Source organism: Paralichthys olivaceus, chromosome 5, assembly GCF_024713975.1.
Source record: "Paralichthys olivaceus isolate ysfri-2021 chromosome 5, ASM2471397v2, whole genome shotgun sequence".
Lineage (NCBI taxonomy): Eukaryota > Metazoa > Chordata > Actinopteri > Pleuronectiformes > Paralichthyidae > Paralichthys > Paralichthys olivaceus.
This window is the reverse complement of record NC_091097.1, coordinates 5,581,801-5,606,572: the sequence shown is the minus strand read 5'-3', so window position 1 is coordinate 5,606,572 and position 24,772 is coordinate 5,581,801. Positions and strand designations below refer to the sequence as shown.

At 40.7% G+C, this 24,772-nt stretch overlaps 3 protein-coding genes and 2 non-coding genes across 11 annotated transcripts in view; 4 read left to right on the top strand and 1 right to left on the bottom strand.

Moving 5' to 3' along the window:
• The window catches only part of rpl3 (ribosomal protein L3), a 66,721-nt gene extending 43,015 nt beyond the window's left edge, over positions 1-23,706 (top strand). The window contains exons 2-10 of one of the 4 annotated variants that reach the window (XM_020094726.2): positions 20,269-20,296; positions 20,765-20,957; positions 21,503-21,671; positions 22,019-22,154; positions 22,368-22,554; positions 22,651-22,913; positions 23,002-23,097; positions 23,187-23,306; positions 23,579-23,706. In XM_020094726.2, the coding sequence (XP_019950285.1) occupies positions 20,294-20,296; positions 20,765-20,957; positions 21,503-21,671; positions 22,019-22,154; positions 22,368-22,554; positions 22,651-22,913; positions 23,002-23,097; positions 23,187-23,306; positions 23,579-23,623 (1,212 nt within the window). In that variant the 5' untranslated portion in view covers positions 20,269-20,293 and the 3' untranslated portion in view covers positions 23,624-23,706. Of the gene's footprint in view, positions 1-20,268; positions 20,388-20,661; positions 20,958-21,502; positions 21,672-22,018; positions 22,155-22,367; positions 22,555-22,650; positions 22,914-23,001; positions 23,098-23,186; positions 23,307-23,578 lie in introns of those variants that run through there. The other 3 variants (XM_069524496.1, XM_069524495.1, XM_069524493.1) reach the window with 3 other exon arrangements.
• grna (granulin a) lies at positions 215-9,858 on the bottom strand. The gene is made up of 14 exons (XM_020094729.2): positions 9,739-9,858; positions 9,059-9,199; positions 8,027-8,164; positions 7,797-7,925; positions 7,055-7,136; positions 6,698-6,804; positions 6,354-6,507; positions 6,114-6,236; positions 5,266-5,363; positions 4,925-5,161; positions 3,756-4,127; positions 2,894-3,136; positions 2,182-2,436; positions 215-579 (listed from the first exon to the last, which is right to left on the bottom strand). Exons 2-14 carry the CDS (start codon positions 9,197-9,199, stop codon positions 436-438), a joined length of 2,223 nt encoding a protein of 740 aa, XP_019950288.2. The 5' UTR covers positions 9,739-9,858; the 3' UTR covers positions 215-435.
• slc25a39 (solute carrier family 25 member 39) lies at positions 10,808-19,827 on the top strand. 4 transcript variants are annotated; one of them, XM_020094765.2, is made up of 12 exons: positions 10,808-11,018; positions 13,781-13,886; positions 14,362-14,421; positions 14,605-14,655; positions 15,445-15,554; positions 15,643-15,710; positions 16,191-16,315; positions 16,588-16,761; positions 17,670-17,779; positions 18,209-18,290; positions 18,405-18,485; positions 18,565-19,827. In XM_020094765.2, the coding sequence occupies exons 2-12, from the start codon at positions 13,790-13,792 to the stop codon at positions 18,681-18,683; spliced, it is 1,077 nt and encodes a 358-aa protein (XP_019950324.1). In that variant the 5' UTR covers positions 10,808-11,018; positions 13,781-13,789; the 3' UTR covers positions 18,684-19,827. The 4 variants fall into 4 exon arrangements, with proteins under 4 accessions (XP_019950324.1, XP_069380600.1, XP_069380599.1 ...); XM_069524497.1 differs by lacking the exon at positions 10,808-11,018 and adding an exon at positions 11,588-11,701; XM_069524499.1 differs by lacking the exon at positions 14,605-14,655.
• Positions 22,199-22,291, top strand: LOC138410018 (small nucleolar RNA U83B). Its single transcript, XR_011242814.1, has one exon. It is a non-coding gene; the product is annotated as a small nucleolar RNA U83B (small nucleolar RNA).
• On the top strand, positions 23,369-23,500 carry LOC138410016 (small nucleolar RNA SNORA54). Its single transcript, XR_011242812.1, has one exon. It is a non-coding gene; the product is annotated as a small nucleolar RNA SNORA54 (small nucleolar RNA).
• Positions 23,707-24,772: the final 1,066 nt, after the last annotated feature.

Below are 24,772 nucleotides of genomic sequence, written 5' to 3'. Positions count from 1 at the left end.
AATGATCTGCTGGAGACTTGAGGCTCTTGTTTATAATGTTGTCATTACAGATGCCATGAAATAATCTGAAATCTCAAGAGAAATCATGGTGTGTGAACATGTTGGACTGAAACAGTCTTAACTTCCTTCACATGGTGGAATCATTCAGAAGATCATATTTGTACAAGGTGCCACATGAGATTATGCCCCAGACAGTGACTGTATTGAAAGAATATACAGTAGAAAGGTTTCATTTTATTTTTACTGATGGAGATTAAAGTTGCTCAACATGTATTTTTTTTGTTTTTTTTTCATGGATTTGTCAACAGGCAGACCTGAAACACACTTATAGATAGAAAGGAGCAAGTATCAGCTCAATTCATCACTCTCTAAGAAAATCATTAGAAACATCACTCAAATAATCATTTAGTGCTGCCTGTACATGGTGGGACATTTTCACACAATCAGGGCTCTCTTCTTGTTGGACAGGAATATGTGCCAATCGTGCCAGAGAAACCTGGTTTTCGGGTTGCAGACGCCGCCCTCATCGCATGTGTAGTCGCTAGGACAGCAGTGGATCATGTCACTGCAGCACACTGCCTGTGGGGAGGACAGGAATAAAGAATCAAGCTTAAGTTCATAAAATATAATTAAAGACTTGTTACAGAGCGACTTTTACTTAAGGGTCAAAAGTATGCCCCCTTCAGGGTGTTATATTGACGATAACCTGAAGTATTTGACATAAAACGTATAGCTACACTAAGAAAATTCAGGATCTGCCCCTTATGACGCATCCACACCCACACCAACATTTAAAAAGTTGCATAGTCTCCTAAATGTGCCTGATTTTTTTCCCATCAAGATTCATGAATTATTCCCTGATGAAAAACATAAACGCTCCAACAATGTTAGAGATAGTGATAATAAAGTTCCTGGTTATGCACCAACATTTATTGAGCTCTTTCTTATACCATGTCACATCAAGTTTCAAGGAAATCAGTTCAAAATCCTACTGAAAACACTACGTAACTATATCTTTCAGACAGATGTGCCGGAGGAAAAAGTATATTTCCCACCAAAGTGCAAGTACCTCAGAATTGTAGCTAAGCACAGTATTTGTGTTTCTAACACATCCATTTTCTTCCTCCTCAATGTCCTGCTTCTATGACTAATACACATTATATCTTGATAATACTGACAAAACACAAATATCCCAATATTTGTGAGTAACTACCTTAATATTAAAGGTCCAGTGTGTAAGATTTAGGTAAAAGGGATCTATTGGCAGAAATTGAATATAAAATAATCCTAGTTATGTTTTCACTACTGTGTTTCATCTATATTGGACAAATAGTAGTTGTTTTTTTTTTTACCCTTGAATGGGCCCTTTAGATTTACATTATTTTTACATCAGGAGTGGCTCCTCTACGGAGTCCACCATGTTTTTTACATTAGTCCAGACAAACTAAACACCTTTTGAGTTTCTATGACAACTGAAGGCTACCACAGGTTTTCTTTCATGTTTGGAAGGAAAGGGTGAGGTGAGGGGTATTCAGCTGCAACATGCAATTTCACGACTGTGTGTAGGATGAAAAGGGATTAATCATCGGAATGGACCATCATACCCATAATTTTGTTTTGATTTGTGTATAAATCACCTGAAACTAAAAATCTTGTTTTCGCTACTTTAGATCGAGTTTTTTGTATCTACATCGGGAGCAGATTGGCCATGTTTCTACAATAGTGGACTTTCTGCATTTGTTGGAAACCTGATGGCCACCACTGCTTCTCCTGCATGAGGATTAAGGGGAGGTGTTTTTAATTTGTTGTAATGTGCAACTTCACCACTGGATGCCACTACATCCCACATGCTGATCTTTTAAAGCTGGTTGAGTTGGGTAGAACTCTTTGTAAATTGCTTCTAGTTTTTACTCCCAACAATTGCTTTGTAGCAGATAACTATATCAACAGATAACTATAAAGATGTGACTTCACCGTGACACATCAGATAACTATAAAAAAAAGCCCATTTAAATGTATCATTTGATATTGAATGTGATACAACATAAGATCAACAAAAGCCGTCAAACATTTGCAACTTCTGCTTCAAAAAGGACTATTTCCTCAAAACACGCCCCTTACTGTGCTGAGGTATTAGCTCTATTTGATAGTGAACCAGTAACTTTTCACTGTAAATCATACATTAGGAAATGGACAGCAGCCCCATGTCGTGGCGGTCATCCTGCAGCAGGTCATTCCATCCTCGCAGCTGGTCTGATCATCACAGTGGACTTCTCTGTGCTCTACGGGAGTGGGCCGGGGTAGATTCTCAGGCAGGTAGACGGGCGTCAGCGGGACAGTCTCCAGCAACATGATGAACTTGTGACAGGAACTGGAGCCGATGTTGCAGCTGTAGCCCTGTGGGCAGCAGTGCTCCTTATCTGGGCAGCACACAGCCTGCACACAGAGGGTGGGTGGCAGTTACCTCCCTTATTTTACATAAGCAAAGTATGACAGTATGCTGATAGTGAGATGTTATATTTTCATGTGAAAGAGGCTGCTCTTCTCTCCATCAATTTTTACCTCCAGGTCATCAGGCTTTTTAATTTAATTCACGTCCAACATTCCTCTGCATCCTGCTTGTCTTTGTATATAGCATTGTACTTGATTTTCTGATTGCCTTATTTCTTCTGATTTGATTGTCTTATAATGAGCTATATTTTATTGTATCTTTTATTTTTGTGTAGATTTTTTTAATTCACACTTTGTATATTTTTTGTCTTTCTTATGCCATTGCTCTTACTGCTGAGCTGACCTGTTGTCTTGTCCAACACTTTTCATTGTATCATGTGTTAACTTACATATGACAATAAAACTACACACACACACACACACACACACACAGAGTGCTCACATTTTCCAGTGGGCAGCAGCCGCACTCGCCCGTTTGGAGCTGACAGCAGGTGGTGTGTTCAGGGCACTGATTCAGAGCGTCGCACTGCACAGAGCCAGACTCATCCTCAACACTGCTGGTGGTGGTGGCTGCGAGCTTGGTGTACCACGGGATCACCAGCTCTCCTTTGATGCAGGACGTCTCATTCTCATCACACTTGTAGTGGGCCGGGCAACAGTGCTCCCCATCATCACAGCACACCGCCTGGAGGGAAGTGAGAGAGAGTGCTACTCTCATGTCTCTGATCCTGTTTTTTTACTTCCCCTTTAATCGCTGTGAAAGAATAAACTCAGATCCTAAAAACACGAGAGCTGCAAAATGATTCTTCAGGCTAAACTGTGACATTTATACTTGATAAGTGCACGGTGGATCTATTGGACCTTGATGCCACAGCTCCAATCTAGGATCACCTCTGCACAGACACAGATAATGTATGGATGTTAGATGAGGATCCATGAATTATCCTCTGAGAAATTAGTGAAGAGCCCAATCTTACAATGTTGAAGACAATGGAAAATAATTCCTGGATCTGCCCACTGATCCAGATCCAGATTAAATACATTTTTTCCTGACCCATACCACAATTACACCAAGTTCTGTGGTAATCTGTCCATATTCTAGTTTAAACCTCCTTAAAATGAAGTGAAAAGAACATTCAGCCAAACAGCTCTACCATGTGTCATCATGAAATAAATCACATTGCATATATATATGTCTGCAAGATGACACCCTCATCTCTTTGTCCTTAATGACGTCACATTTCAAAGACTAAATATTAAACCACATGCAAAAATATATGATGTCAAGAAAATGCGAGGCTGACCTCTGGCAGTGGGCAGCAGCCCCACTGTTGCGTCTTGGCTATGAGGCAGCAGGTCATGTGCTGAGGGCAGCTGGTGTGGTCGTCACACTTATTGCTGCTGTCCACTTCTTTATGCTCCTCCTCCTCTTGTGCTGTTGGTCTCTCATCCCTCTCAAGTGCCTTCTCAGATTCCACCACCTCTGTCTGCGGGAAGCTTGGTAGCTGACTTAGTATTGTAGTGGCTGCTGTAGTGGTAGTGGTAGCCGGCGTGGTAAATGCAGGCATCTTCTGTTTCATGGGCGTCATGCCAACGGTGCCCTCACAGGTGAGGGTGGTCATGTCACAGGTGGTGTCATGGGGACAGCAGTGCACGTGGTCATCACAGCAGACCGCCTTTTGTACAAAAGGACAAAAATGCAATGTTTAGTCCCAAACATTCAGTGGTTCTCAGGGATCTCTCGTAAAGACTCTATTCACTTGGGGTCTGAATTCTCCTTGAACTTCTTAAAAGTTAGTCTAACTAATACAGTCTTCTATTGTACAAAGTCTTCATCTGGGCGGTAATTAATGTTTTGTTTTAGTTTACATCTTTCATCTGTGACATCTCTCTGAAATTCAAACTGCTTTTAATTCTTACCGTTGTTTTCACCCCTGTCCCTTTGTTGGTTGTTTGTTTTGTTCATTAGCAAGATTATGCAAAAAAGATTGATGGGAGGATGTGGTATGGGTGGTATTGGCATGAATCTGGATCAGGGGCTGGATCCAGGATTTTGGATCTTGATTTTGTTTTAAATCTGACGTATTTAGGGAACTGATATCTAAGTGTGTGTGTAATAATAATAACAATGATGATGATTATTTTTATTATATCATATGTTGTTTGTTAGGATGAAGAGAGATAACTATTTAAGTGCAGAGAAAAATATATCATATTATATATAATATTATTATATATATAATATTGAATCCCAGCCCATCCTGGGCAAAATGCAAAATGCCCGGGGAGGGCAGGAACCTTCTCGAGCCACGGCACGGAGCGTGTGACATCGTTGACCGCAAGGTTGCACCACTCACCTTTTGGGCAGCAGTGTTCAAAATCTTGACAGCAAACAGCCTGGAAGTTTTATGCATTTACTTTCTGAACTTAACTGTTAGACCATTGCAAAAACATAAAAATGACAGTATTGTACCTCTTGCAGAGGACAGCACGCCCAGCCGCCATCCTTGGTTTTACAACATGTTTGGTCATCTTGACAAGAGACGGTGGAGTTGCATGCAACACTCCCCACTTGTGCGTCCTGCCTGGGGTGGGCAGGAACCTTCTCGATCATCGGTACAGAGCATGTGTTGTCCTCGCAGGTCAGGGCGGTCAGGTTACACTTCTTTCCTTTTGGGCAGCAGTGTGTGAAATCTAAACAGCAGACAGCCTGGGAATGATATGGTTGAAAAGAAAATAAGGGGAAGCATCAATGCACCACTGAAATCGTTCACATCACAAGTGTTATACTTTGAAATAAAAATTTTGCTGTACCTCTGGTAGAGGACAACAAGCCCACTCATGGTCTTTGGTCTGACAGCATGTTGTGCCGTCTAAACAGGCTACTGTATCATTGCATGGGACATCATTACCTGGAAGAAATTACAACAATAATGCTGAGAAAATAAAATCTGGTTTCCTTTTTGTCTGAAATCAAAGAAAGGCAAATAAACAACAAAAAAACTTCTCTCAGTGGTGTGAAGTTGTCAGTATTTAAGAGATAATGTTGGTGATTTACTGTATTTTTCTTTCATCACAAAATCTCATGAAAAGTTTTGGCGGGAAACTGAATGCAAACATAACTTTACACCTTGAATTTTACAAGAAACGTTCAAACTCATGCAGCTTTGCAACACATTAACACAGGACAAAATGCAAAATTTTGATTTTAGTGTATTTTTCCGTTGAAAGACATCAGTCATACTGATGCTTTTGAGAAGCAAACTATTACACACTGCTCAGAACAACACTGCTGAACAGCCATTGTTAATGCTACGATACTACGTACAGGCACAGTGAATGCAGAAGTACTGTTGCTTAAAAGCTTCCCTGTTCACAAATCTTCTTTTGTCAAAGCAGAAAAGGCTGTAATGTTTACCATCAACTGTCAGCTGTTTCAATAAGTCATGCACTCACATTTAACAGAATGACACCATCAATAATATTATCCAAACAAAATATTGGACTTTCGAAAAGTCTGTTGGTGAATTTCTACCTTAAAGGCTCAGTGGAATAATGACCATAAGCAACTGTTCTCATTATGTTTGTTGATGTTTCTGTGATATTCTTATAGGTGTTGTCACTGTGCTGTGTCCTTTGGTGCATGGTGAAAAAAACCTCACCTCCAACCCCTTTTGTGACAGATGGCACAGATGCTTCCTGCTCTGAAGGGGGAACTGTGTATGCCGTGGTGACCTTTTCTGATTCACCATCATTAGCTGCCTCGGCAGTCACTACTTCGACCTCTGAGAGTGGAAACATGCACAGTTAAGGCTGCGTGAACACACACAAGCACACAGATTTAGACAGTGAATAATTAGAATAAGGTTTGTTTTTTGTCTACAAACAAAAACATATCTAACCTTTCTTGTTCTCCCACTCTGCTCTGATCCTGGCGGGGAGTTTGGCCCACATTGGCATCTCTTTTTCGGTGGATGAGGAAATACATTTGGAGTTTTGGATATCACATGTGCACCCTTCAGGGCAGCAGTGCAGCTTGTCCTCACAGCAAACGGCCTGTTGAGAGCACAGAGACAAACATTGAATATCACCTTAGAACCACACAGGACAAGAAACCATAAAGTCATGATAACAAGGCGTCAAGGCTCAACATGCAAATCCATCATATGACTTTTTACTCATTCAAAAGCTCACATATGCTATGGGGGAACATTGGCATTTCAAAGATGACACAGTCACTTTGTACCTCTAGCATTGGGCAGCATCCCCATTCGCCTTCCGGGCCTTCACAGCAGGTTGTTTGATCCGGACACTCTGACACTCCGTCGTTGCACAAAACAATAGGCCCAAGATCTGCAACAAAACGACAAGCAATGTTTTCTTTTTCAGATCAGATGCTGAAACAGAAGAGGTCCCAGAATGGAGCCTTGGGGCACTCCACATAATTATTCCGTGCTCAGATGTGTAAATACCAATTAACAGGAAATAGGCAACTTGCAAAGAGGGATCACACTAACAACAGTGTGGAGCTGAACTGAAAAGACCCAGACACCTATCCAGTCTGTCTGGTTACATGTTGTTTTATTAATTAAAATAGTCTCACCTTCTCTGATGCAGGAGCTACCGTCTCCACTGCACTGGTGGCTCTCTGGACAGCAGTGTTTGCCATCGGAACAGGGGACTCCCTGATGGAGGTCAGAAAATCAAGAACAGTTTACTTAATAATTTCAATACGAACTGAATTCTGCACTGCTGTTATCACTTTTACTCTTTGAGTGATAAATGCATTGTTTTAAGGAGAAGTGAGATGGTAGAGTCTGCCTGTAACTGTCTCTGTATTGCATTGTATGTATGTACTGATGCTATAAATACAAATAACAGATTACTTTGCAATAAAAAAAGGGGAAAATAACTTAAATATTTTATTTCCCACAATAGCAGAAATCACGCTCATGCTAAGTGGAGCATCTTAGCTTGTTAATCAAGGGGCCAGATTGTGACCAAAAACAACTGGGCTTTTAAAAAACATCTTTCATATATGCACACACAAACCATCAGAATTATTGTGGTTTAACAGTGGACTACATTGTGTGCTTGGTTTTGATCACCAATCTGTTCTTTTAAATAAACTTAAAATTTCTGGTGAGATTTGTCACTTAAAGGACCTCTCGGCAATTATTTTGAAAGAAATCCCTGAAAAAACATTTATCCCCACATTTGTGTGGTTATGACTGCTTTTTGTCTGTTATACCTAATATAGTATAACAGTAATATTCAATGATGACAAAATTATACTTCAGAATCGCTACAGGTTGCATGTTTTGTGTTGGACAATGTCTGATTACCTGCGCTAGGGGACAGCAGCCAAACCTCGTCAAGGCCTTCAGGCAGGAAAACTCTGCTGGGCATCGTGATTGATCAGGACAGATGTTGTCATCTTCCTCCCCCATGTACGTCTTGATCATCCTGAAGGACTGCAGGGACAGAGTGGGGAAGAAGGACAATTTTACTGCTCATGTGACTTTGCATTACAGCAGTGTTCATTAGGGAAACAGCAGATGTCCGTTATTCTTACTTTGGAGATTCTAAGTTGATCAGCAGAAGCTCTTTCCACCCAGGGGATGGACATAGTGGCGTTATCACAGCTGGATTTGGCTGAATTGCAGACTGTGCCTGCAGGACAGCAATGTGTGTGATCCCCACAGCACTCAGCCTATGGGTACACAAGTAGTAGAATCACTTTGACTAGCAAAGTTTCAAAACTGCTATCACACAAGCTAAATGAGGCCTGAGCTTTTATCTGGCTTTAAACACCACGGAGGATGAATAGTCCCACTGTACAGCCTTAATTCTTGTAAGAGTCAGAGTACAAGACAATGGTTATCTCATACAGAATTTACATTTTACTATGTGATAGACAGAAGGAACAATGCGTTTAACTGAAGCTACTTATGACTTAGGGTTTATTTCACTGAGATGTTAATTCTGACGCACAAAAGGCTTTGAGGTTTGAATGGTGTAACTCAGCAGACGGATAAGTTGTAATTTCTTCATTTTATGTCTCTCATTAATTAGTTGTAGGTTGTACAATCACTATAAAGTTTCTATTATATTCTATTCTAATAGTATATAATAATATAAGTCACCTGCTAACTGTAACTGGGTTCGTTTCTGACTATTTGGTTTGTTGCTGTTCTTGCTGTAACACATATAATTTGTTATTAATTATAATAATATATACATTCTTGTGGCTTTAAAACTACGTTGTATGCAAGATAAAGACCAATAAGTCAGACTGCTGTTTGTAACTGATAATAATAATATTGAATTTTTGAATAATAAGATTCAACTTCAATTTAACTGCATTTTAGCGTTGTAAAGCAGTGTAAGCACATAAAAATCATCTTTACTATGAACTTTTTATTGCACATTTCCGAATATTTCAGTTGCAACTTGCTATGTAGACTTACTGAATTTGAGTGAGTCATATGACTAGAGTAGATGAATGGCTGTGTTTACTGTCGTCCAAATCAGTATTTGGTCGTAGAAGTATTGAATCCCAAAGTCTGGAGCAGACCATGCAAGTGGCACAAGCTCGTCTACCTACCAGCTCCAATGGGCAGCATTCGTAACCATTTGTCGGGTCGTTGCAGCAGGTTTGACCTTGTCCACATCTCCCTCCGTCTGGACACTCTTCAGCAGCAACCAGGGCGAGGAGAGCCCAGCAGAACACTACCCACCTCTGCATCTGCACGCACAGGGAGAAACGCACAACACAAGCAGGGAGAGTAAAAATACATGTGGAAATCCCCCTCTCCACCCAAAATCAGAAATTACACATTTTAATTTTCACAAGACTAATTATCATGCAAAACTATATGTACACAGCCTTAATAGCTTTTCCATGAACCTGTAATTAAAAATACAACTACTTAGTGATTAACTTGTGGAACAATATTAGACTAAATATTGTTCCACAATATTGTTCATTAGCTGAACTCACTCTTACTTCAGAGGTTGGTTCCTGATTTTGACTGTTGCAATGCTAGGCAAGTAAAACACGACTCATTTTCACTTTCAGAATAAAGTGTGGACATTTTTACAAGAAAAGATTATATCTTATAGCGAAATATTTTAAAAACATTTCATTTAGCCTATAAAATGTGAATCAGTTGTAGAACTGTGTATGAAACGCTGTCAGACGTTTTTACAGTGCACTCAAAGGACCTCTTTACAAATGATGTCAGACTGTCAGAGACAAAAGAAGACGTGTTTTTCTGCTCTTACCTTTGTAAAGCACTGAAGAGCTGTTGTGAACAGTCAGGTGTCTCATGGGCGTCTCACCACACAGTAACGAAAGTGGCAGACATGAACTGTCCTAAAAACACGCCCACAAAAAAAGATATAAAGTAGGGGCCTCCCATTTCCCCTATTACTTACACAGCTGCTCAGACATGTTTTCATCTGACAGCTGCAGTGCATGATGATGAAGTTAGATTCCGTTTGGAATTTAAGTCTTTTTTCAGTTTTATTTGATTTCATTTTTGTCATTATTATTATTATTAATGCTGTTTAACCCCAGATCAAACCCCAGCCTGCTGGTCAACAGGTCAACAATAATCCATTAAATAACCATGAGTCTGTTAGTAAAAATGCACTAAAGGGTCAATTTGACTGCTTTTACAGATCCAGACCATGTCAGACCAGGTCCACAGAGTATGTATGTGAAAATCCTCTCATTGAAAATGAAGATTGGCTTCCTTGGTTTTCCCTTAAAGGTTAAGGCAGTAGCTCAGTCCATAGAGACTTGGCTTGGGAACTGGAGGTTGGAGAGGTGCCAGTTCACCTCCTGGGCACTGCTGAGGTGCCCTTGAGCAAGGCACCGAACCCCCAATTGCTCCCCGGGTGCCTTCATGGCTGCCCACTGCTCCCTGTGGTCACTGTGTGTATTGTGTTCTGTGCTAACAAATGGGTTAAATGCAGAGCTCATGCATGTAGTGCTGTGTGTGCATGATTGTGGGACAATAAAAAATATGAATCTTACTTATCTTAGGAATCTTAAGTGTGTAGAATTGAGTGATATGTTTAGTTTATCCAGTTTGTACTACTGTAAAAAACATGGCAGCTTCTGTAGAGAAGACCTGCTCCTGATGTAAATATAAGTTCTCTTTCTAGGCTAAAGAAAACAACAATTTGTACAGGTTAGATTAAATCCACTAGTGAAAACGTCACTAGGATTATTTTATATTCAATTTCCTCCAATTTCCCCTAAATCTGCCGACCTGAGCCTTTAACAGTAAGAGCAGCTGATCTACAGAACACATGCTCGGCCGCTCTCACGCGGGATCATCGCACAACGTGCTGTTGTGTAGATCTGTGACGTGTGCGCGCAGCGCTCTCTGGTGCAATCTGCCCGGACACGCGCTCAACCCCCAAAACAAGCTGGGTTTATCTCTTCATCTGTCCCTCACCGAGGAGTTAGCTCCTCAGTGTAGCATCGCGATGCTACACACAACTATCATGGACGAAGACGACTGTTTCCTACGACAACGGCAGCTGAAGTAGAGGTGAGACACGTTGGCTAGCCCGCTGTTATCTTTCTAACACGGAATGCTAAAATGAAGCTAAGCTAGCCACGAAGCTAAACTGCAGTAGCCAGTCTGACAGGGACACGAGAACAGTCCACACACTTGTATTGTAACTCAGTGCGTGTGATCGTTTCACTTAATCTAACATCTTCCTCCTCTGCTCGACCTTGGTAAGAATAATAAGTAATCATGTGTAGTCTGTACAGCTATGTTAGCCAGCTAATGGTTTTGTAAAGAGTCCATCATGTAACAGTTCCCGTCAGTGACCTTTAGGCTGTGCTGAATATCTACAGGAGTTGAACAGCCTATAAAACACCAACCCTATAAAAAGACAAGACAAGATATTGACAATCCTTAACTTTAAAAGTATTTAGTTCTTTAATATAAAACGTATTGCGGCTTGTGATTGCCAGTGACTTAACTTGTTGAAATGTTTCTGTTTCATTTTGGCTGGAAACGTCATGAGTACATTTTTTCCGTTGAATGGATGATTATTTAGTTAGATTAGTTTTATTTAAATACTGGTGGATGCAAACATGCACCAGTATTTCATCATACTACAACTGCTGCTATCTTCACTGCTATTTTACTACGTACTGTGGATGTACATTACTTTCCATGAAGAACTTTTGGTCTTCCAAATCCTTTTTTGCACTATTCTGGTTTGTACTACGCACATCCTACCCACTGTGTGCCTTTTGACTGCATATTATGTTGTACTATGTTGTACTATGTTTTGAGTAGATAATACGTTGTGTAATTATATATTTGTTTCCTTATATGTTTACACTGGGGATCAGAGAAAAACTGCATATGTCCTGTTCATATGGCAGAAGTGACAATAAAGTTGATTTCAGTTTGGATAGGTCAGACAAAATATGATAAAAGTATGATTGATCCTCTTGTACTGTGTAGTAAAGTGTAATTTTAGGTGAATGTGATGGTAAGGTCCCAAACATCCTGTAAATGTTAAAACACATTTGCGTCAATGTTCGTTTTGGGCTTTCGTGTAGTTAGTTCAGAGGAAACTTGTTTAGGCAAAGCAGCTTATGGTGCAGACAAACCAAGTGGCTGTAGCTGTCACACTAAAGTGTATTTGAGTCCAGAAATAGGATAACTCAGGGGATGAATGGTGACTAATGGCAACCAAACAGGTAGGAAAACAGAAAAGTTGGATTCTAGATTAAGTCGTAAAAAAAAATCTTTTTTAAAAGCCTGCTACTACCCATTCTCTCATTTTAGAAGTGGGTCATGAGGCGAAACTCTTACTGGCTGGTGAGATTGGAGGCATGAACCTCATAGATAAGCTATCCTAATGTTTCTTTGAACCCATTAAAACAACTCCACCTCCATGCATCCAGTCACTTATATGAACATCTGCTCTGCCTTTTACAATTGCATCTAGCAATTACTTAGTTATTATGTGTTAATCTGAAGATTGTTATTAATTTATCATTATATCATAACAGTTTCCTCATCTCATGGGCACATTTTAAAATGTATTGTTTTGTCAGGCCAACAGTCCAAAACCCAATATGTATTCAATATAAAATATTATTATTATTTTTCAATTTCACACAACAATTCAACTATACAAAAAACATAAATGAAATGTTAAAGTATGTGATGGGTGTGGTAGAAACCAGTATTTGCTAATATGACAAACATACCCAGAAGATATAAAAAAGATCAAATACAAAACATACAAAGTCACTGAGTGTTAAAGAGAAATCGATTTGTATAACATTATAGTTGGAAAAACCCAGAGGGAAGAATATGTTATATTTACAGTATTCATAACAGATTCTAGGGAGCTCATTATTATTCCAAATCAAACGTTTTAAAAGTAAAACATTTAAGTCTCTTTTATGACACAGAGGAATCCATTAAATACACATTTTCATTCCATAGGGTAAGTCCATAGAAGATGAAAATTCTTAGCCTGTCTATTTGGATAATTATGAAACTACATTTTTGCCATAGTTATAATATACAACAAGAGAAATGGAATATCCTCACACAGGAGAGGACACAAGTTTTGTCATTTTGCCTGAAATTGATCAGTAAATGTAAACTATGTAACTTTCACATTAACATGAGTTTGATAATTCTCTGACTTGGAATATGGAGCAGGTACGGTCTCCTGTGAGAACTGTGGGATTGATTGATAGCACCAGCTTCAATTTTCAAGATCAGGTCCAGCAAGTTCAAGAGTAATGCTGAAATGTAAATTAATTGAAAATAACTTAGAAGTCATTAAAAAACAAAAATGTATCTCCAATTTAGTGGGGAAACTTTCAAAATATGAAGACTGCTAAACAGAGTTTGGTGTATTTGTTACAGCAGCAGCTTATCTGGTTCTGGAAGCTGGGGATCATGGGTACTATCCGCTCAGTGAACGGGCTCCCCTCAACACATCGATAGGCTTTTTTTTTCTCTATGTGAAAACCATTTAATCGCTCGGAAAAGGGGCCCAATTGATTCATTCACCACAAGTGGCTGCAGAGTGCAGAGGGCGGAGTCCCTCAGTAAAAGTTACATAGTGTTACACATTTTGCATTTCTGAGTATGTGGAAAAAAAACAGAAATCTTGCTGATCCTGTGTGACATGAACATAACAAGTAGGCCATAATAAGCCATATTCAGCGCTTGAAGGAGTCAGGAAACAGGAAGTCTGTAAAGTTACAGGACTTACAGGTTTTCCAGGCTGACCCAGTGTGGTGTTTCTCCTGGTCTGACAGGTAGACAGGATGGGGGACCGGGCCGTCAGTGGCCGCCAGGCTGCGATCTCTCCAATGCAGCAGATGTTGGCCTCTGGAACTGGAGCCCTCCTCACATCTTTATTTGGTGAGTCATGTAGATTCTAGAAAAAAGCAACTTAATAAGTCTGTAAAAGTTTTTGTGTCTTTTTTTATTCACACTGACGGATGGTTATTTTATTGTTGCTCAATAAATCAGTTTATAATGTCTATAAAATATTCTTATACAATTCCTTTCTGCATGCATCATTGATGTCCGTGTTTTAAGCCACATTTAATGAAAATTGGCTCCAGCTCCACCAGCGACTCTCAAAGGGTTAGGGTACCTGTATCTGGTACAATTCACATGGACTCACTGATCAATGGATTCGATTTCGGTGGTTAAAGGTTAAGGCCACTTTGGCCTCAAAAACGGTGGGGGCACACAGCCGTAGCGTGGTCATTCTAGTTGAATGAAGTTATTATTAAGGGTTTATCCAAGTAGTTTAGTTGATTATTGACCAATCTATCATCTACTTTTCATCTTGTGTCGTAGAAATGAAATGAATCGTTTGTTTTTGCAGTCACGCCGCTGGACGTTGTGAAGATCCGGCTGCAGGCTCAGCAAGCACCGTTCCACAAAGGTAAGACGAGATCCCCCTTTAGCTTTTTGATCTAAAACCCTGACTTGGCCTTTACCAGCTGCTTATTGACGCCACTTTTATCTCAATGCTTTTCTAACACCACTACACTCGTCTTCGCCTTCTGGTTTATTGTGCTTTGTCTCTTTTCCCTTTCTCTGTCCTCCTCTGTGTTATCTTTCACAGCTTTAGCCTGTGAGTCTGCTCCGTGGGGCGGCGTCATCCGCCCTTCAAAGTGTGAGTATCTGACCTGCCGTCCCTGCACACCGACACAGCTTCGTGTTCATGGCCACATGCGACAAACAAACATCACATACACCCATGTGAATGATGAAAGTGTGTCATGTAGTTATCAGAGTCTACAACTTGCTGGAGGTTTTGTTTATCTACCCTTTTCTACAAAATACTCCCTTTCCCTTTTTTCCTTTCTTCATACTTTTAGACTTCATTTAAAATCACAGGGAAACTCTCTTTGGTTGCATGGCGGTCATACTTTGGAGCTTACACATCAACTTGTAAATAATAGTTACTGTAAAATGGTATTTGTTTTAATCACATGGCATTTTAACGACATTGCACAAGTGTGTGTTCAGTTTTGTCGGAAACTCTGTGTCTCTCTTACCAAAGAAAAACAGTGTTCCTGTTTCCTGTGCTGTTATCCACAGTGTTAAATAGAAGTTGGTTTTGAAATTATACTTTTTTAGAGTTTGTTTGAAAGTTTTGTCAATAGACTGTAGTTAAATCAGTTCTAAAAAAACAGGCTGAGCCCAAACGTTATCTCCTGAGTGGCTCTGCGGTCATTGCCTTCACATGTGTTATATTTAGTCTCCTGTTCTCTCCTCTGTACAGGATGTTTGACATCAATTCAGAAAACATGGAAACGGAATCAGCTCACACTAATATTGCGAAATGCTACTTTCATTAATGGCTTTGTTTTTAGATTCTCTTGCTTGGCTATAACCTCTGTTAAGGCTGCAGCTGTCTTGCAATTTGAATCTGCTGACTGCTGGTTGTTCTGCCTCTCAGGGAAATGTTTCCTGTATTGTAATGGACTGATGGATCACATCTACGTTTGTCAGAATAGAACCAGTTGCAGCAACTGGTACAAAGCACCGACACATTTCAGCGGAACTTTAGTGAGTACTGGTCGTGTGGCTGCATTACTTTTTTTATTTGTCCTCCTCTTAAAAAATTTAAATTTCATCTTGTGTGTTTGTGCCACAGGATGCTTTTGTGAAAATCAGTCGACATGAAGGACTCAGGTCTTTGTGGAGTGGACTACCACCAACACTGTGAGCTTCTAACCTGTCATCAACAAAATCAAAAAATCACCAAATTATTTGGTCACCCATGCACTGCAGCATTTAACGGTTGTTTTCTTGAATTAATTTGGTAAATGTATAGTAAATTGAAAACTGAAGAATGCCCCTTGCAGTCACCCTCAAATTCTTTTTGAAATAACAGTATAATTCGAAAATATATAACTTACAACGATGTGAGACCAAGAAAAGTAACAAAATCTCACATTTGATAAACTGGAATCACAGGATGTTAAACCGAAAAATTACTTGTAGTGTTTAGTGTCACGGCGGATTTTTCCATCAATTGACAAATCAACTCATTTTTCCAGCACAAAATAAAAACTAGTGCAAAGGGCTGCATTCCTCCCCATGTGCTGGGAACAGTTTTTAGACTGTGGTAGATGATTAAAGATACTTTTCCTTGTTGTCACTGGATATTAAATGTGTGTTTTGTTGTGGGTGTGTTTGCAGTGTTATGGCGGTACCTGCCACCGTCATCTACTTCACCTGCTACGACCAGCTGCGACACTTCCTGACGTACGGTCTGGGTTTTCAGGGCAGCCATGTTCCTCTCCTTGCTGGTGGTCTGGCCAGATGTAAGAGCATGAATCCATGGACAAACACAGATGGGGAAACTGTAATGTGTTCACAGTGTTCAGGCAGAATTCATTCAATTAAGATCTAAGACCTTTTGAATGCTGCGTAGAATTTAACCCTCCACCTTTTTCATGGTCAAAGCATGACGGTAAACTAACAATAATATGTTTTATTTATTCATGACACTGATTTCAATGCTTTTTAAGATTTTTGAAGGTGAATGCATGTACTCGACTTGCAACATGTTTGTTTGTGTGTGTCTCTGTCGTAGTGGGGGCTGTGACAGTCATCAGTCCTCTGGAGCTGATCAGGACTAAGATGCAGTCCCGTCGGCAGCCGTACAGCGAGCTGCGAGCGTGTATCCGCTCCGCTGTGGCCCAGGACGGCCTGCTGTCTCTGTGGAGGGGCTGGGCACCCACCATTCTCAGAGATGTCCCTTTCTCGGGTGAGAGCAGCACCACAATACAACACATTCCAATACACTGTAATAACCTGTCGGAGTCTTATCATGACACTGAGTTGAAATGCGACTGTAAAATCTCAGTCCTCTTATGAAACCACATTTAAATTCAGTAGCTCCAGGTTTGGATTTGCACCAAATTGCTCACAATAAACATGTCTGATTTTTTTCTTCAAGCTCTGTAAATTATTCTCTGTGAAAATGTCAACATTTCTCACAATTTTATTTTAAATGATATAACACATTTCTTGGTCGGGCCCCTTGTCCAAATCCACGCCAATATTTGAAGGGTTCTTTCTCGTCCCATGTCCCACCCTACCCCCAAGTCCCTGTGAAAATCTGTCCTTTTTTTGCTGAAACCAACAAACACTTTAGGGCAAAAACAGTAATAATTAAAGATTTGGAATAAAGTGTTGTCTTCTTCCAGATGTTTTATCCATTTTTCTTCTAAACTTGTAGGTTAGGAAAGATCTGTGACACTCTTTACACTGTCTGTACTGCCGTCCTGCATTCATCCATCCATCCTGTCATTATTCAGAAAACTCTCTTTGTTTAAGGAAAATTTCCACAAGAAAACCCCTTTAACAGGCTTTTGGAGAGCGCACACTGTTGATCAGCCACTTTATCATCATATTGCATATACATTTATTGAGATTAGATATGTGAACCAAGACTTTTTCAACCATCGTAATCTCAACTACACTTTGGTGGACGCTGCAGGCTCCTGCTCATACAGTAACTGAATAAAGATCACCCTCTGTCAATACTGTTTTTAATTCACAAAATTCAAATCAAAAGACAAACATCAATAAAAAACCAACTTGTGTTAAAAGTGTTAAAATGACTGTGATATAATTAGCAAACAAGCCCTGTGTGTTTTTGTGTCCTTGCAGGTGTGTATTGGTTTAACTATGAACTGGTGAAGGCCCAGTTATGTGAACAGTTTGGAAGGTCTCAGGCCAACTTCCCCATCAGCTTTACTGCAGGAGCTGTGTCTGGAGCTGTGAGTACATGAACACTCTGCTGCAGCACTTAACCCATACCAGTAGATACTGTTGACATCTTGATACAATAAAATGAAAACTGGTGGTAATCAAATGCATGAACTCAAAGCGAGAAAGAGTAAAGTAAAACGTAGCCTGATGTTCTCTCTGACCGGCTGACGACAGTCAACTGTATTCTTATAATCCACCGGTTGACTTTAGTACAACAAATATCTGATAGCAGTCGGCAGCCAGTACCTTCACGGAGACGCTAAGAGAATCAGGCCAGTGTTAGGTTAGGTTTCTGTCATAATAGGTAGTTCTTCTTCTGTTTGCTGAAGTGCTCATGTCTCTTGGGAAGACGTTGAAATGCGTCATCCATCTTTAGTTACAGTCTATGATCTTTAATCACATTCTATGTCCTGGACTGTTTCTGTCATGGTGTTTAGATCGCTGGGATCCTCACTCTGCCTTTTGACGTGGTGAAGACTCGGAGACAGATCCAACTCGGAGAGATGGATACTCTAGGAGGTGTGTGTTCATGCACGGTGACGTCTGGTTTGAGATTCATCTAATTTATATGCAAAGTGGAGTTTTTTAAACAGTATCTCAGTAACAGTGCAGTAACAACAGTATTTCTTCTAGGTCCCTTGAAGAAAACGTCATCCACATGGCACATGATGAAGAAAATATGGGTTGAGCTGGGCTACAGGGGGCTTTTTGCAGGTACACTGTCTTGTTATGTGAAGTAAAAACACAACGTCATGCTCTGCCCAGAAGTGAAAACATTTGAATTTTTCCCCAGGTTTCATGCCAAGGGTGATCAAAGTGGCCCCAGCCTGTGCGATCATGATAAGCACCTACGAGTTTGGAAAGACGTTCTTCCAGAAGATGAATCTTGATCAGGAGCGCCTGTCATCCTGAAGGTTGTTTGTGCAGCGCTGGGTGTTTCTCAGAGGCAGAAGCACACGCAGACTTTATCTTGAGGAAACGAAGGAAAAATCCTCTATAGATGAAGGGAGAAAAGGGTGGGTTTGGACTTCGGGGTGTCTCTACTTGCAAATCTGATATTCTCCAAGCCTGGACCAGGAGGGACACTCTGGGATCACAAACTTGACTTTATATGTGTGGACGAATTGAGTAAACCTCTTACAGGCATCTTTAAAAAGAGAATGTTCTTTTTCTGTGTTTGTGTGTGTGACCGAAATCAAATCTCAGTGTACATTTTCAAACAATGACAGAGAGGCTTAGTGAGCGAGCAGCGACGCGACTGTCGTACTCAATGAGTTGTATGAGGTTTTATGCTGCGTGGGAAAATCCAAACCCTCTTTAAGACTTCAACTGCATCAGCACTGTAGCATGAGTGCAAGGAAACTGTTCTCTTACCTGTATTCTGCATCTCCTGACAAACTGCATGATGTGTACATCTGCAATCAGTACAGAAGCTATATAATAAAATGTCCACCCACTCTCCTATCCTGCATCCGCTTCACTGCATTATCCTGCAATCCTGCTGCAGTGAAACCTGACATTTTTGACATTATTCTGAAGAGTAGCTGAGTGACAAATCTGATTTATGTGCTGAGTAAATGTAACCAATTACAGAACTTTACATTTGCAATGCAAGAGCTGTGAAAAGAATAACTGAGAACTGATTAATAACTACAGGTTGTTTTTTTAATTTCTGTTGAATGTGCCCCTCTTCTCTGTTCTCATAACTGGAGGAAAGCCATAAATTAAAGATGCACAAGGAGGACTGGTGGTGGTCAGATCATTTGTTTTTAATTGGTGCATGGGCTATGTATGTTATACTATGAGATATATTGAAAGGAACTGCAGTCACATACTTTTCTTTTCGGAAATTATCTTAAAAAAGAAATTCAAACGTGCTGATATCACATAAATGAACACCTGTCCACACAATGAAATACTTCTCAAAAACTTGTTATAACACTGGACATAAAACATAAAACAAAATATTGCTGCCTTAACCTAAAAGGTGTAATTGTTTTTCCTTTGTTTTTTTTATTGTCATGAATGAAATTGTAATAAATGTTGATACAGCTTGTTTGTTTTCTCCTGTGTGATTTATTTTTAAGGGGCTTTATTATTAGTTTATGTTTGAGAGGATGTATTTAATAGGGGATATAAAAATACCTAACAACCAAGGAGATATATTTCTTTACGTGATTTCACTGGATGATAAAGTTGAATTCTAGTTTAAATGGAGTAAAACCGAAGAAAGGTTCATGTTTTTTTCACTTGTCAGAAATTAATACAAAACACATGCAGGAGATAATCTTTGTTTCATCTTTTTACTTTAGAAGATTTTAATTGTAATGTTTTATATTATAAAATCTACAGACTGGACGTTTGAGCTAAAACTGCGGCATTTAGCGGCTGCTGAGTGTAATGCACCAGCAGGGTGAACTGTAGGGCGGGTCCTCTCTGAGGAAAGTCTCGCGATACTTGCAGGGCTATAAATACGTGAGCGGCCCGTAGTCTGGTCTCTTTGAATTCGGACTGGTGACAAGATGGTGAGTGAAGCTTCCTCTGTGCACGCACACAATCTGTGTGTTATCTGAACCATCCGCTGCTTTTAGTTCATCTCAGACACTGGGACAGTTTGTACATTCGCTCCTTATCTTACTTTTCTGATTATTACTTTAATATCTTTAAATCTGAAGTGGAAGTTTGAAAGCAACGCCGGCCAAAATGGCTGCTGGAGATTTGCCTCTGCTAACACGTTTTTAACAGACTTGTTGAATCTCCTTTGCTTTTATTTAACTGTAAGTAAATGCTACGATCGAACATGCCATTGAATTGGTGATTAGTATTGAGTTTAAATCTAACCGTGCTGATTTCAAGAAGCTAACCATGCTAACATCGTGGTAAATGCTAGGCCGTCACTAGCTGTAGTTTACACTGACACATTTAAAGTGGAAATAAAACGATCTCTCGCCTTCCACCATCATGGGTTGACTGACCGTGTCTTTTCTCCACAGTCCCACCGTAAGTTTTCGGCTCCCCGCCACGGGTCTCTGGGCTTCCTGCCCCGCAAGAGGAGTCGCCGCCACCGCGGTAAGGCCAAGAGCTTCCCCAAGGATGACCCCAGCAAGCCCGTGCACCTGACCGCCTTCCTGGGCTACAAGGCCGGCATGACTCACATCGTCCGTGAGGTCGACAGACCTGGATCAAGTGAGTGGGGCTGCACTGAAAACAAACATTATAAAAACCCGAGAGGAACCATGAACTGGGCCATCAGGGCCCAATTTGATATTAAAATGAAAACTCACTTAATGATTGACGTCATTTAGTATATGAAGTTAACTCTATTTAAAAGACAGATTTTTATTTTGAAGGGTTGAGGACACATTTTATTAACCAGTTAGTTATACCCCATGTCATGCACATGCAATGTAAAGATCAGTGCATTTAACTTTTATGCAAACTTATTGATTAAATAATGTATCAAAATTGTGACTATTGCCCACCCCTGATCCATGATGAGAATTTGTTTAAATGAGGGTCTTGCATTTAGCAGCAGTTTTGGCTTATACTTTAATGGGTCAGTTTCTGGTGGTTCTGCCTATGATGATACACTCGACGGGCGGACAGAATGGGTTCAAATCCCTTGCTGATATGTCGAGCACTGAGCAGAGTCAATACCACGAAGCCAGTGGGTGCAGATGATGAATGTTCAAAGATGCTGACATGCAAACTAAATGTGTATTTCATTGCAGAGGTGAACAAGAAGGAAGTGGTGGAGGCTGTGACCATTGTGGAGACTCCTCCCATGATGGTGGTTGGAGTTGTTGGATACGTCAACACTCCCCGTGGCCTGCGTTCCTTCAAGACCATCTTCGCCGAGCACGTCAGTGACGAGTGCAAGCGTCGCTTCTACAAGAACTGGTGAGCTTACACGTTGGTTTTTCTCAGTTTGAAGCAGATGTTAGTTGCCCAGTGGAAAATAAAAAGACCTGTTTTCACTGAGTGAGTCTAACATTACGGTGGCCCCTGTGGCAGCTCCGCTCAGGTGCCTCGGTCCCTGATGAGCGCCGGGCTCCTCTGGCCAGTGGAAAGTGCTTCTTAGAAACTGTGCCATGAGCCGAAACCTTAAAAGCTGATCTAGCCCACCCTCACTCACATGGGGACGGGGCGAGCAGCTATGGACAGTGTTCTTCCGCTGACCCTTTGGGGTTATGAGGGACCTGTGCCAACCCATGTGTCCTCTCTCCTGCCACGCTGTGATCTCGCAGGTACAAGTCTAAGAAGAAGGCTTTCACCAAGTACTGCAAGAAATGGCAGGATGATGAGGGAAAGAAGCAGCTGGAGAAGGACTTTGCCACCATGAAGAAGTACTGCCAGGTCATCCGCATCATTGCCCACACACAGGTCAGTTTGCGTGCTTTCTGTATTGATGGCTGATTTAGATTGCTGCTTGTCAGTGATGAGACCACGGATCTTGCGTCAGGCATGGCGCCCGACACGTATGAGGATATCTTCCATGCTGCCTTCCTTCTGAGACCACACAGCTATCACACAGACTCGTTATGTTTTTGAAGTTGGCAATTTCAGTGTTCTTACCTGTGTTTGTTTACTGTGCAGATGCGTCTGCTGCCCATCAGGCAGAAGAAGTCTCACCTCATGGAGGTGCAGCTGAACGGGGGCTCCATCTCTGATAAAGTGGACTGGGCCCGTGAGAAGCTGGAGCAGGCCGTGCCCATCACCAGCGTCTTCACCCAGGATGAGATGATTGATGTGATTGGTGTCACAAAGGGTCATGGATACAAGGGTAAAGAAAAGTTATTAGATTTCATAAACTTTTCACATTCATCTTTTTCTGACTCAGAATCTGTATTGAGTGTAACTTATGTGTCTTGTCTCTTAGGTGTCACCAGCCGTTGGCACACAAAGAAGCTTCCTCGTAAGACTCATCGTGGTCTGCGTAAGGTGGCCTGTATTGGTGCTTGGCATCCCGCCCGTGTGGCTTTCTCTGTGGCCCGTGCCGGTCAGAAGGGTTACTTCCACCGTACAGAGATCAACAAGAAGATCTACAAGATTGGCCAGGGCTACCACACCAAGGATGGAAAGCTGGTGAAGAACAACGCCTCTACAGAGTACGATCTGTCTAACAAGAGCATCAACCCCCTGGTAAGTGATGTTCCTGTATCAATGTGTAAATGGTTAACAAATCCTCCATTGACACAGATGTAGCTCACTAGTTGTCTTTCTTTTACAGGGTGGCTTTGTCCACTACGGAGATGTGACCAACGACTTTGTCATGGTGAAGGGCTGTGTTGTGGGGACCAAGAAGAGGGTGCTGACTCTGCGCAAGGTGAGGACGTCACAGCAGTTTGTAGTGGTTATGTCTTGTATTGTGAGCAAATTTTAGAAAATGTCCAAACGTTGTGTCCTTGTTTGCAGTCTCTGCTGGTGCAGACCAGCCGTCGTGCTTTGGAGAAGATTGACCTGAAGTTTATCGACACCACTTCCAAGTTTGGGCATGGTCGCTTCCAGACAGTGGAGGAGAAGAAGTTGTTCATGGTAAGAACCTTTTTTTTCTATTTTCAAATTCATCGTGTTCAATTGTCTGGGCTTCTGTAGCCCTGCACTGTTCGTAACCTGGTTCAGTCTTCAGTATGAACTCTGGTTCCATTCCAGTGCAAGATTGAGCTCCAGTGAGGCAGGGGAACAGTGCCTTTTTGTGCTCGTTCCCTGTTCACTCTCTGGAAACAGTTGCCGCTATGAGCCAGCTCTCAGGCTGCAGTAGCTGTTTATTGACCCACAGCTGATCATCGTTTGTATTTCTTTAACAGGGACCACTCAAGAAGGACCGCGTCACCAAGGAGGAGACGGCTTAAAGTCCCAATCAACCCACAATGTCGCTGCTGCTCTAACGACACCATCACTGTTCTGCAGTTATTTAATAAAAAAACAAACAAAATGTCTTGCGTATTCGTATTTTGTTAGGGAATTTACTAAATGCCAAAATGAAATGTAATCTACTCAGCTGTTTCACAGCAGCCTGACTTTTCATCAGGGTGAAAATGCAGATGCATAAACCTGGGGGCTGGCTTGTGACAAAACATGGGTGACGCAATACTGCCAGACCTGCAAAAACTACAGACATGAGTTTATAAATGTCTGTGTATATATTGTATCTTGTATATATGTAAATAAAAAGTTGTATAAGATGTATCTGTCAATTAAGTTATCATTTCACATCAATATTTGGTTGTCATGTTTGCAATGTGGCTGCATGGTTTACAAATAGCTGAAGGGTTATCTGACCTTTAAGTCTTAAGTTTACTAAGACTGCAGTTAAAGATGCTGATCTTTTGCAGTAGAAACATTTGATCATTTTTGAAACAAACTACCAAAACATATTCATCAATGGGTGGCATACATATCACCAATTAATAAATGGTGACAACTAGTACATGTGTTGATATCCAACAGAGATGTGATCAGAGTAGAGAATAAGTCCAGTGATGTCTTCTATAAACAGCTTCATGCAACAGATTGTATTAGGGAAAATTCCAGGTCCATAAAAAGATGTGAACAAACATCAAAAACTAATCCTGTTAAATGTTCTTGTGATATGTTTAATAGATTTCATTGTATTTCTTTTTTAGCTGTCATATCCAAAAACAGTATAGGTGTATGTTCATGTGTATAAATTTGAGTTATCTGATTTAAAAGAGAATTATAATCATAATGACCAAAGACAGTTGATCTTTAGTTAAACATTCTTTTTGTTTCCAAAATAGTTTTAATGTTTCATGCATCTGATCATTGTAGCTTCTGTAGAGTATTTAAATCCCTTAAATTACATTTGATACAGTGGAACCTATAAGGACTTTTTAAATGTGTTAAAAGTGTTTAGTTACTGAGCCCAGTCCTCCGTGCTCAGGCTGAAAAGGTCAGCGTCAGCTGTGGCGAGAGCAGCCACCTATGCAGAACTGATGGACGGATGCTCAGTTGAGCTAACGCTGCATGTTTTAACAAGG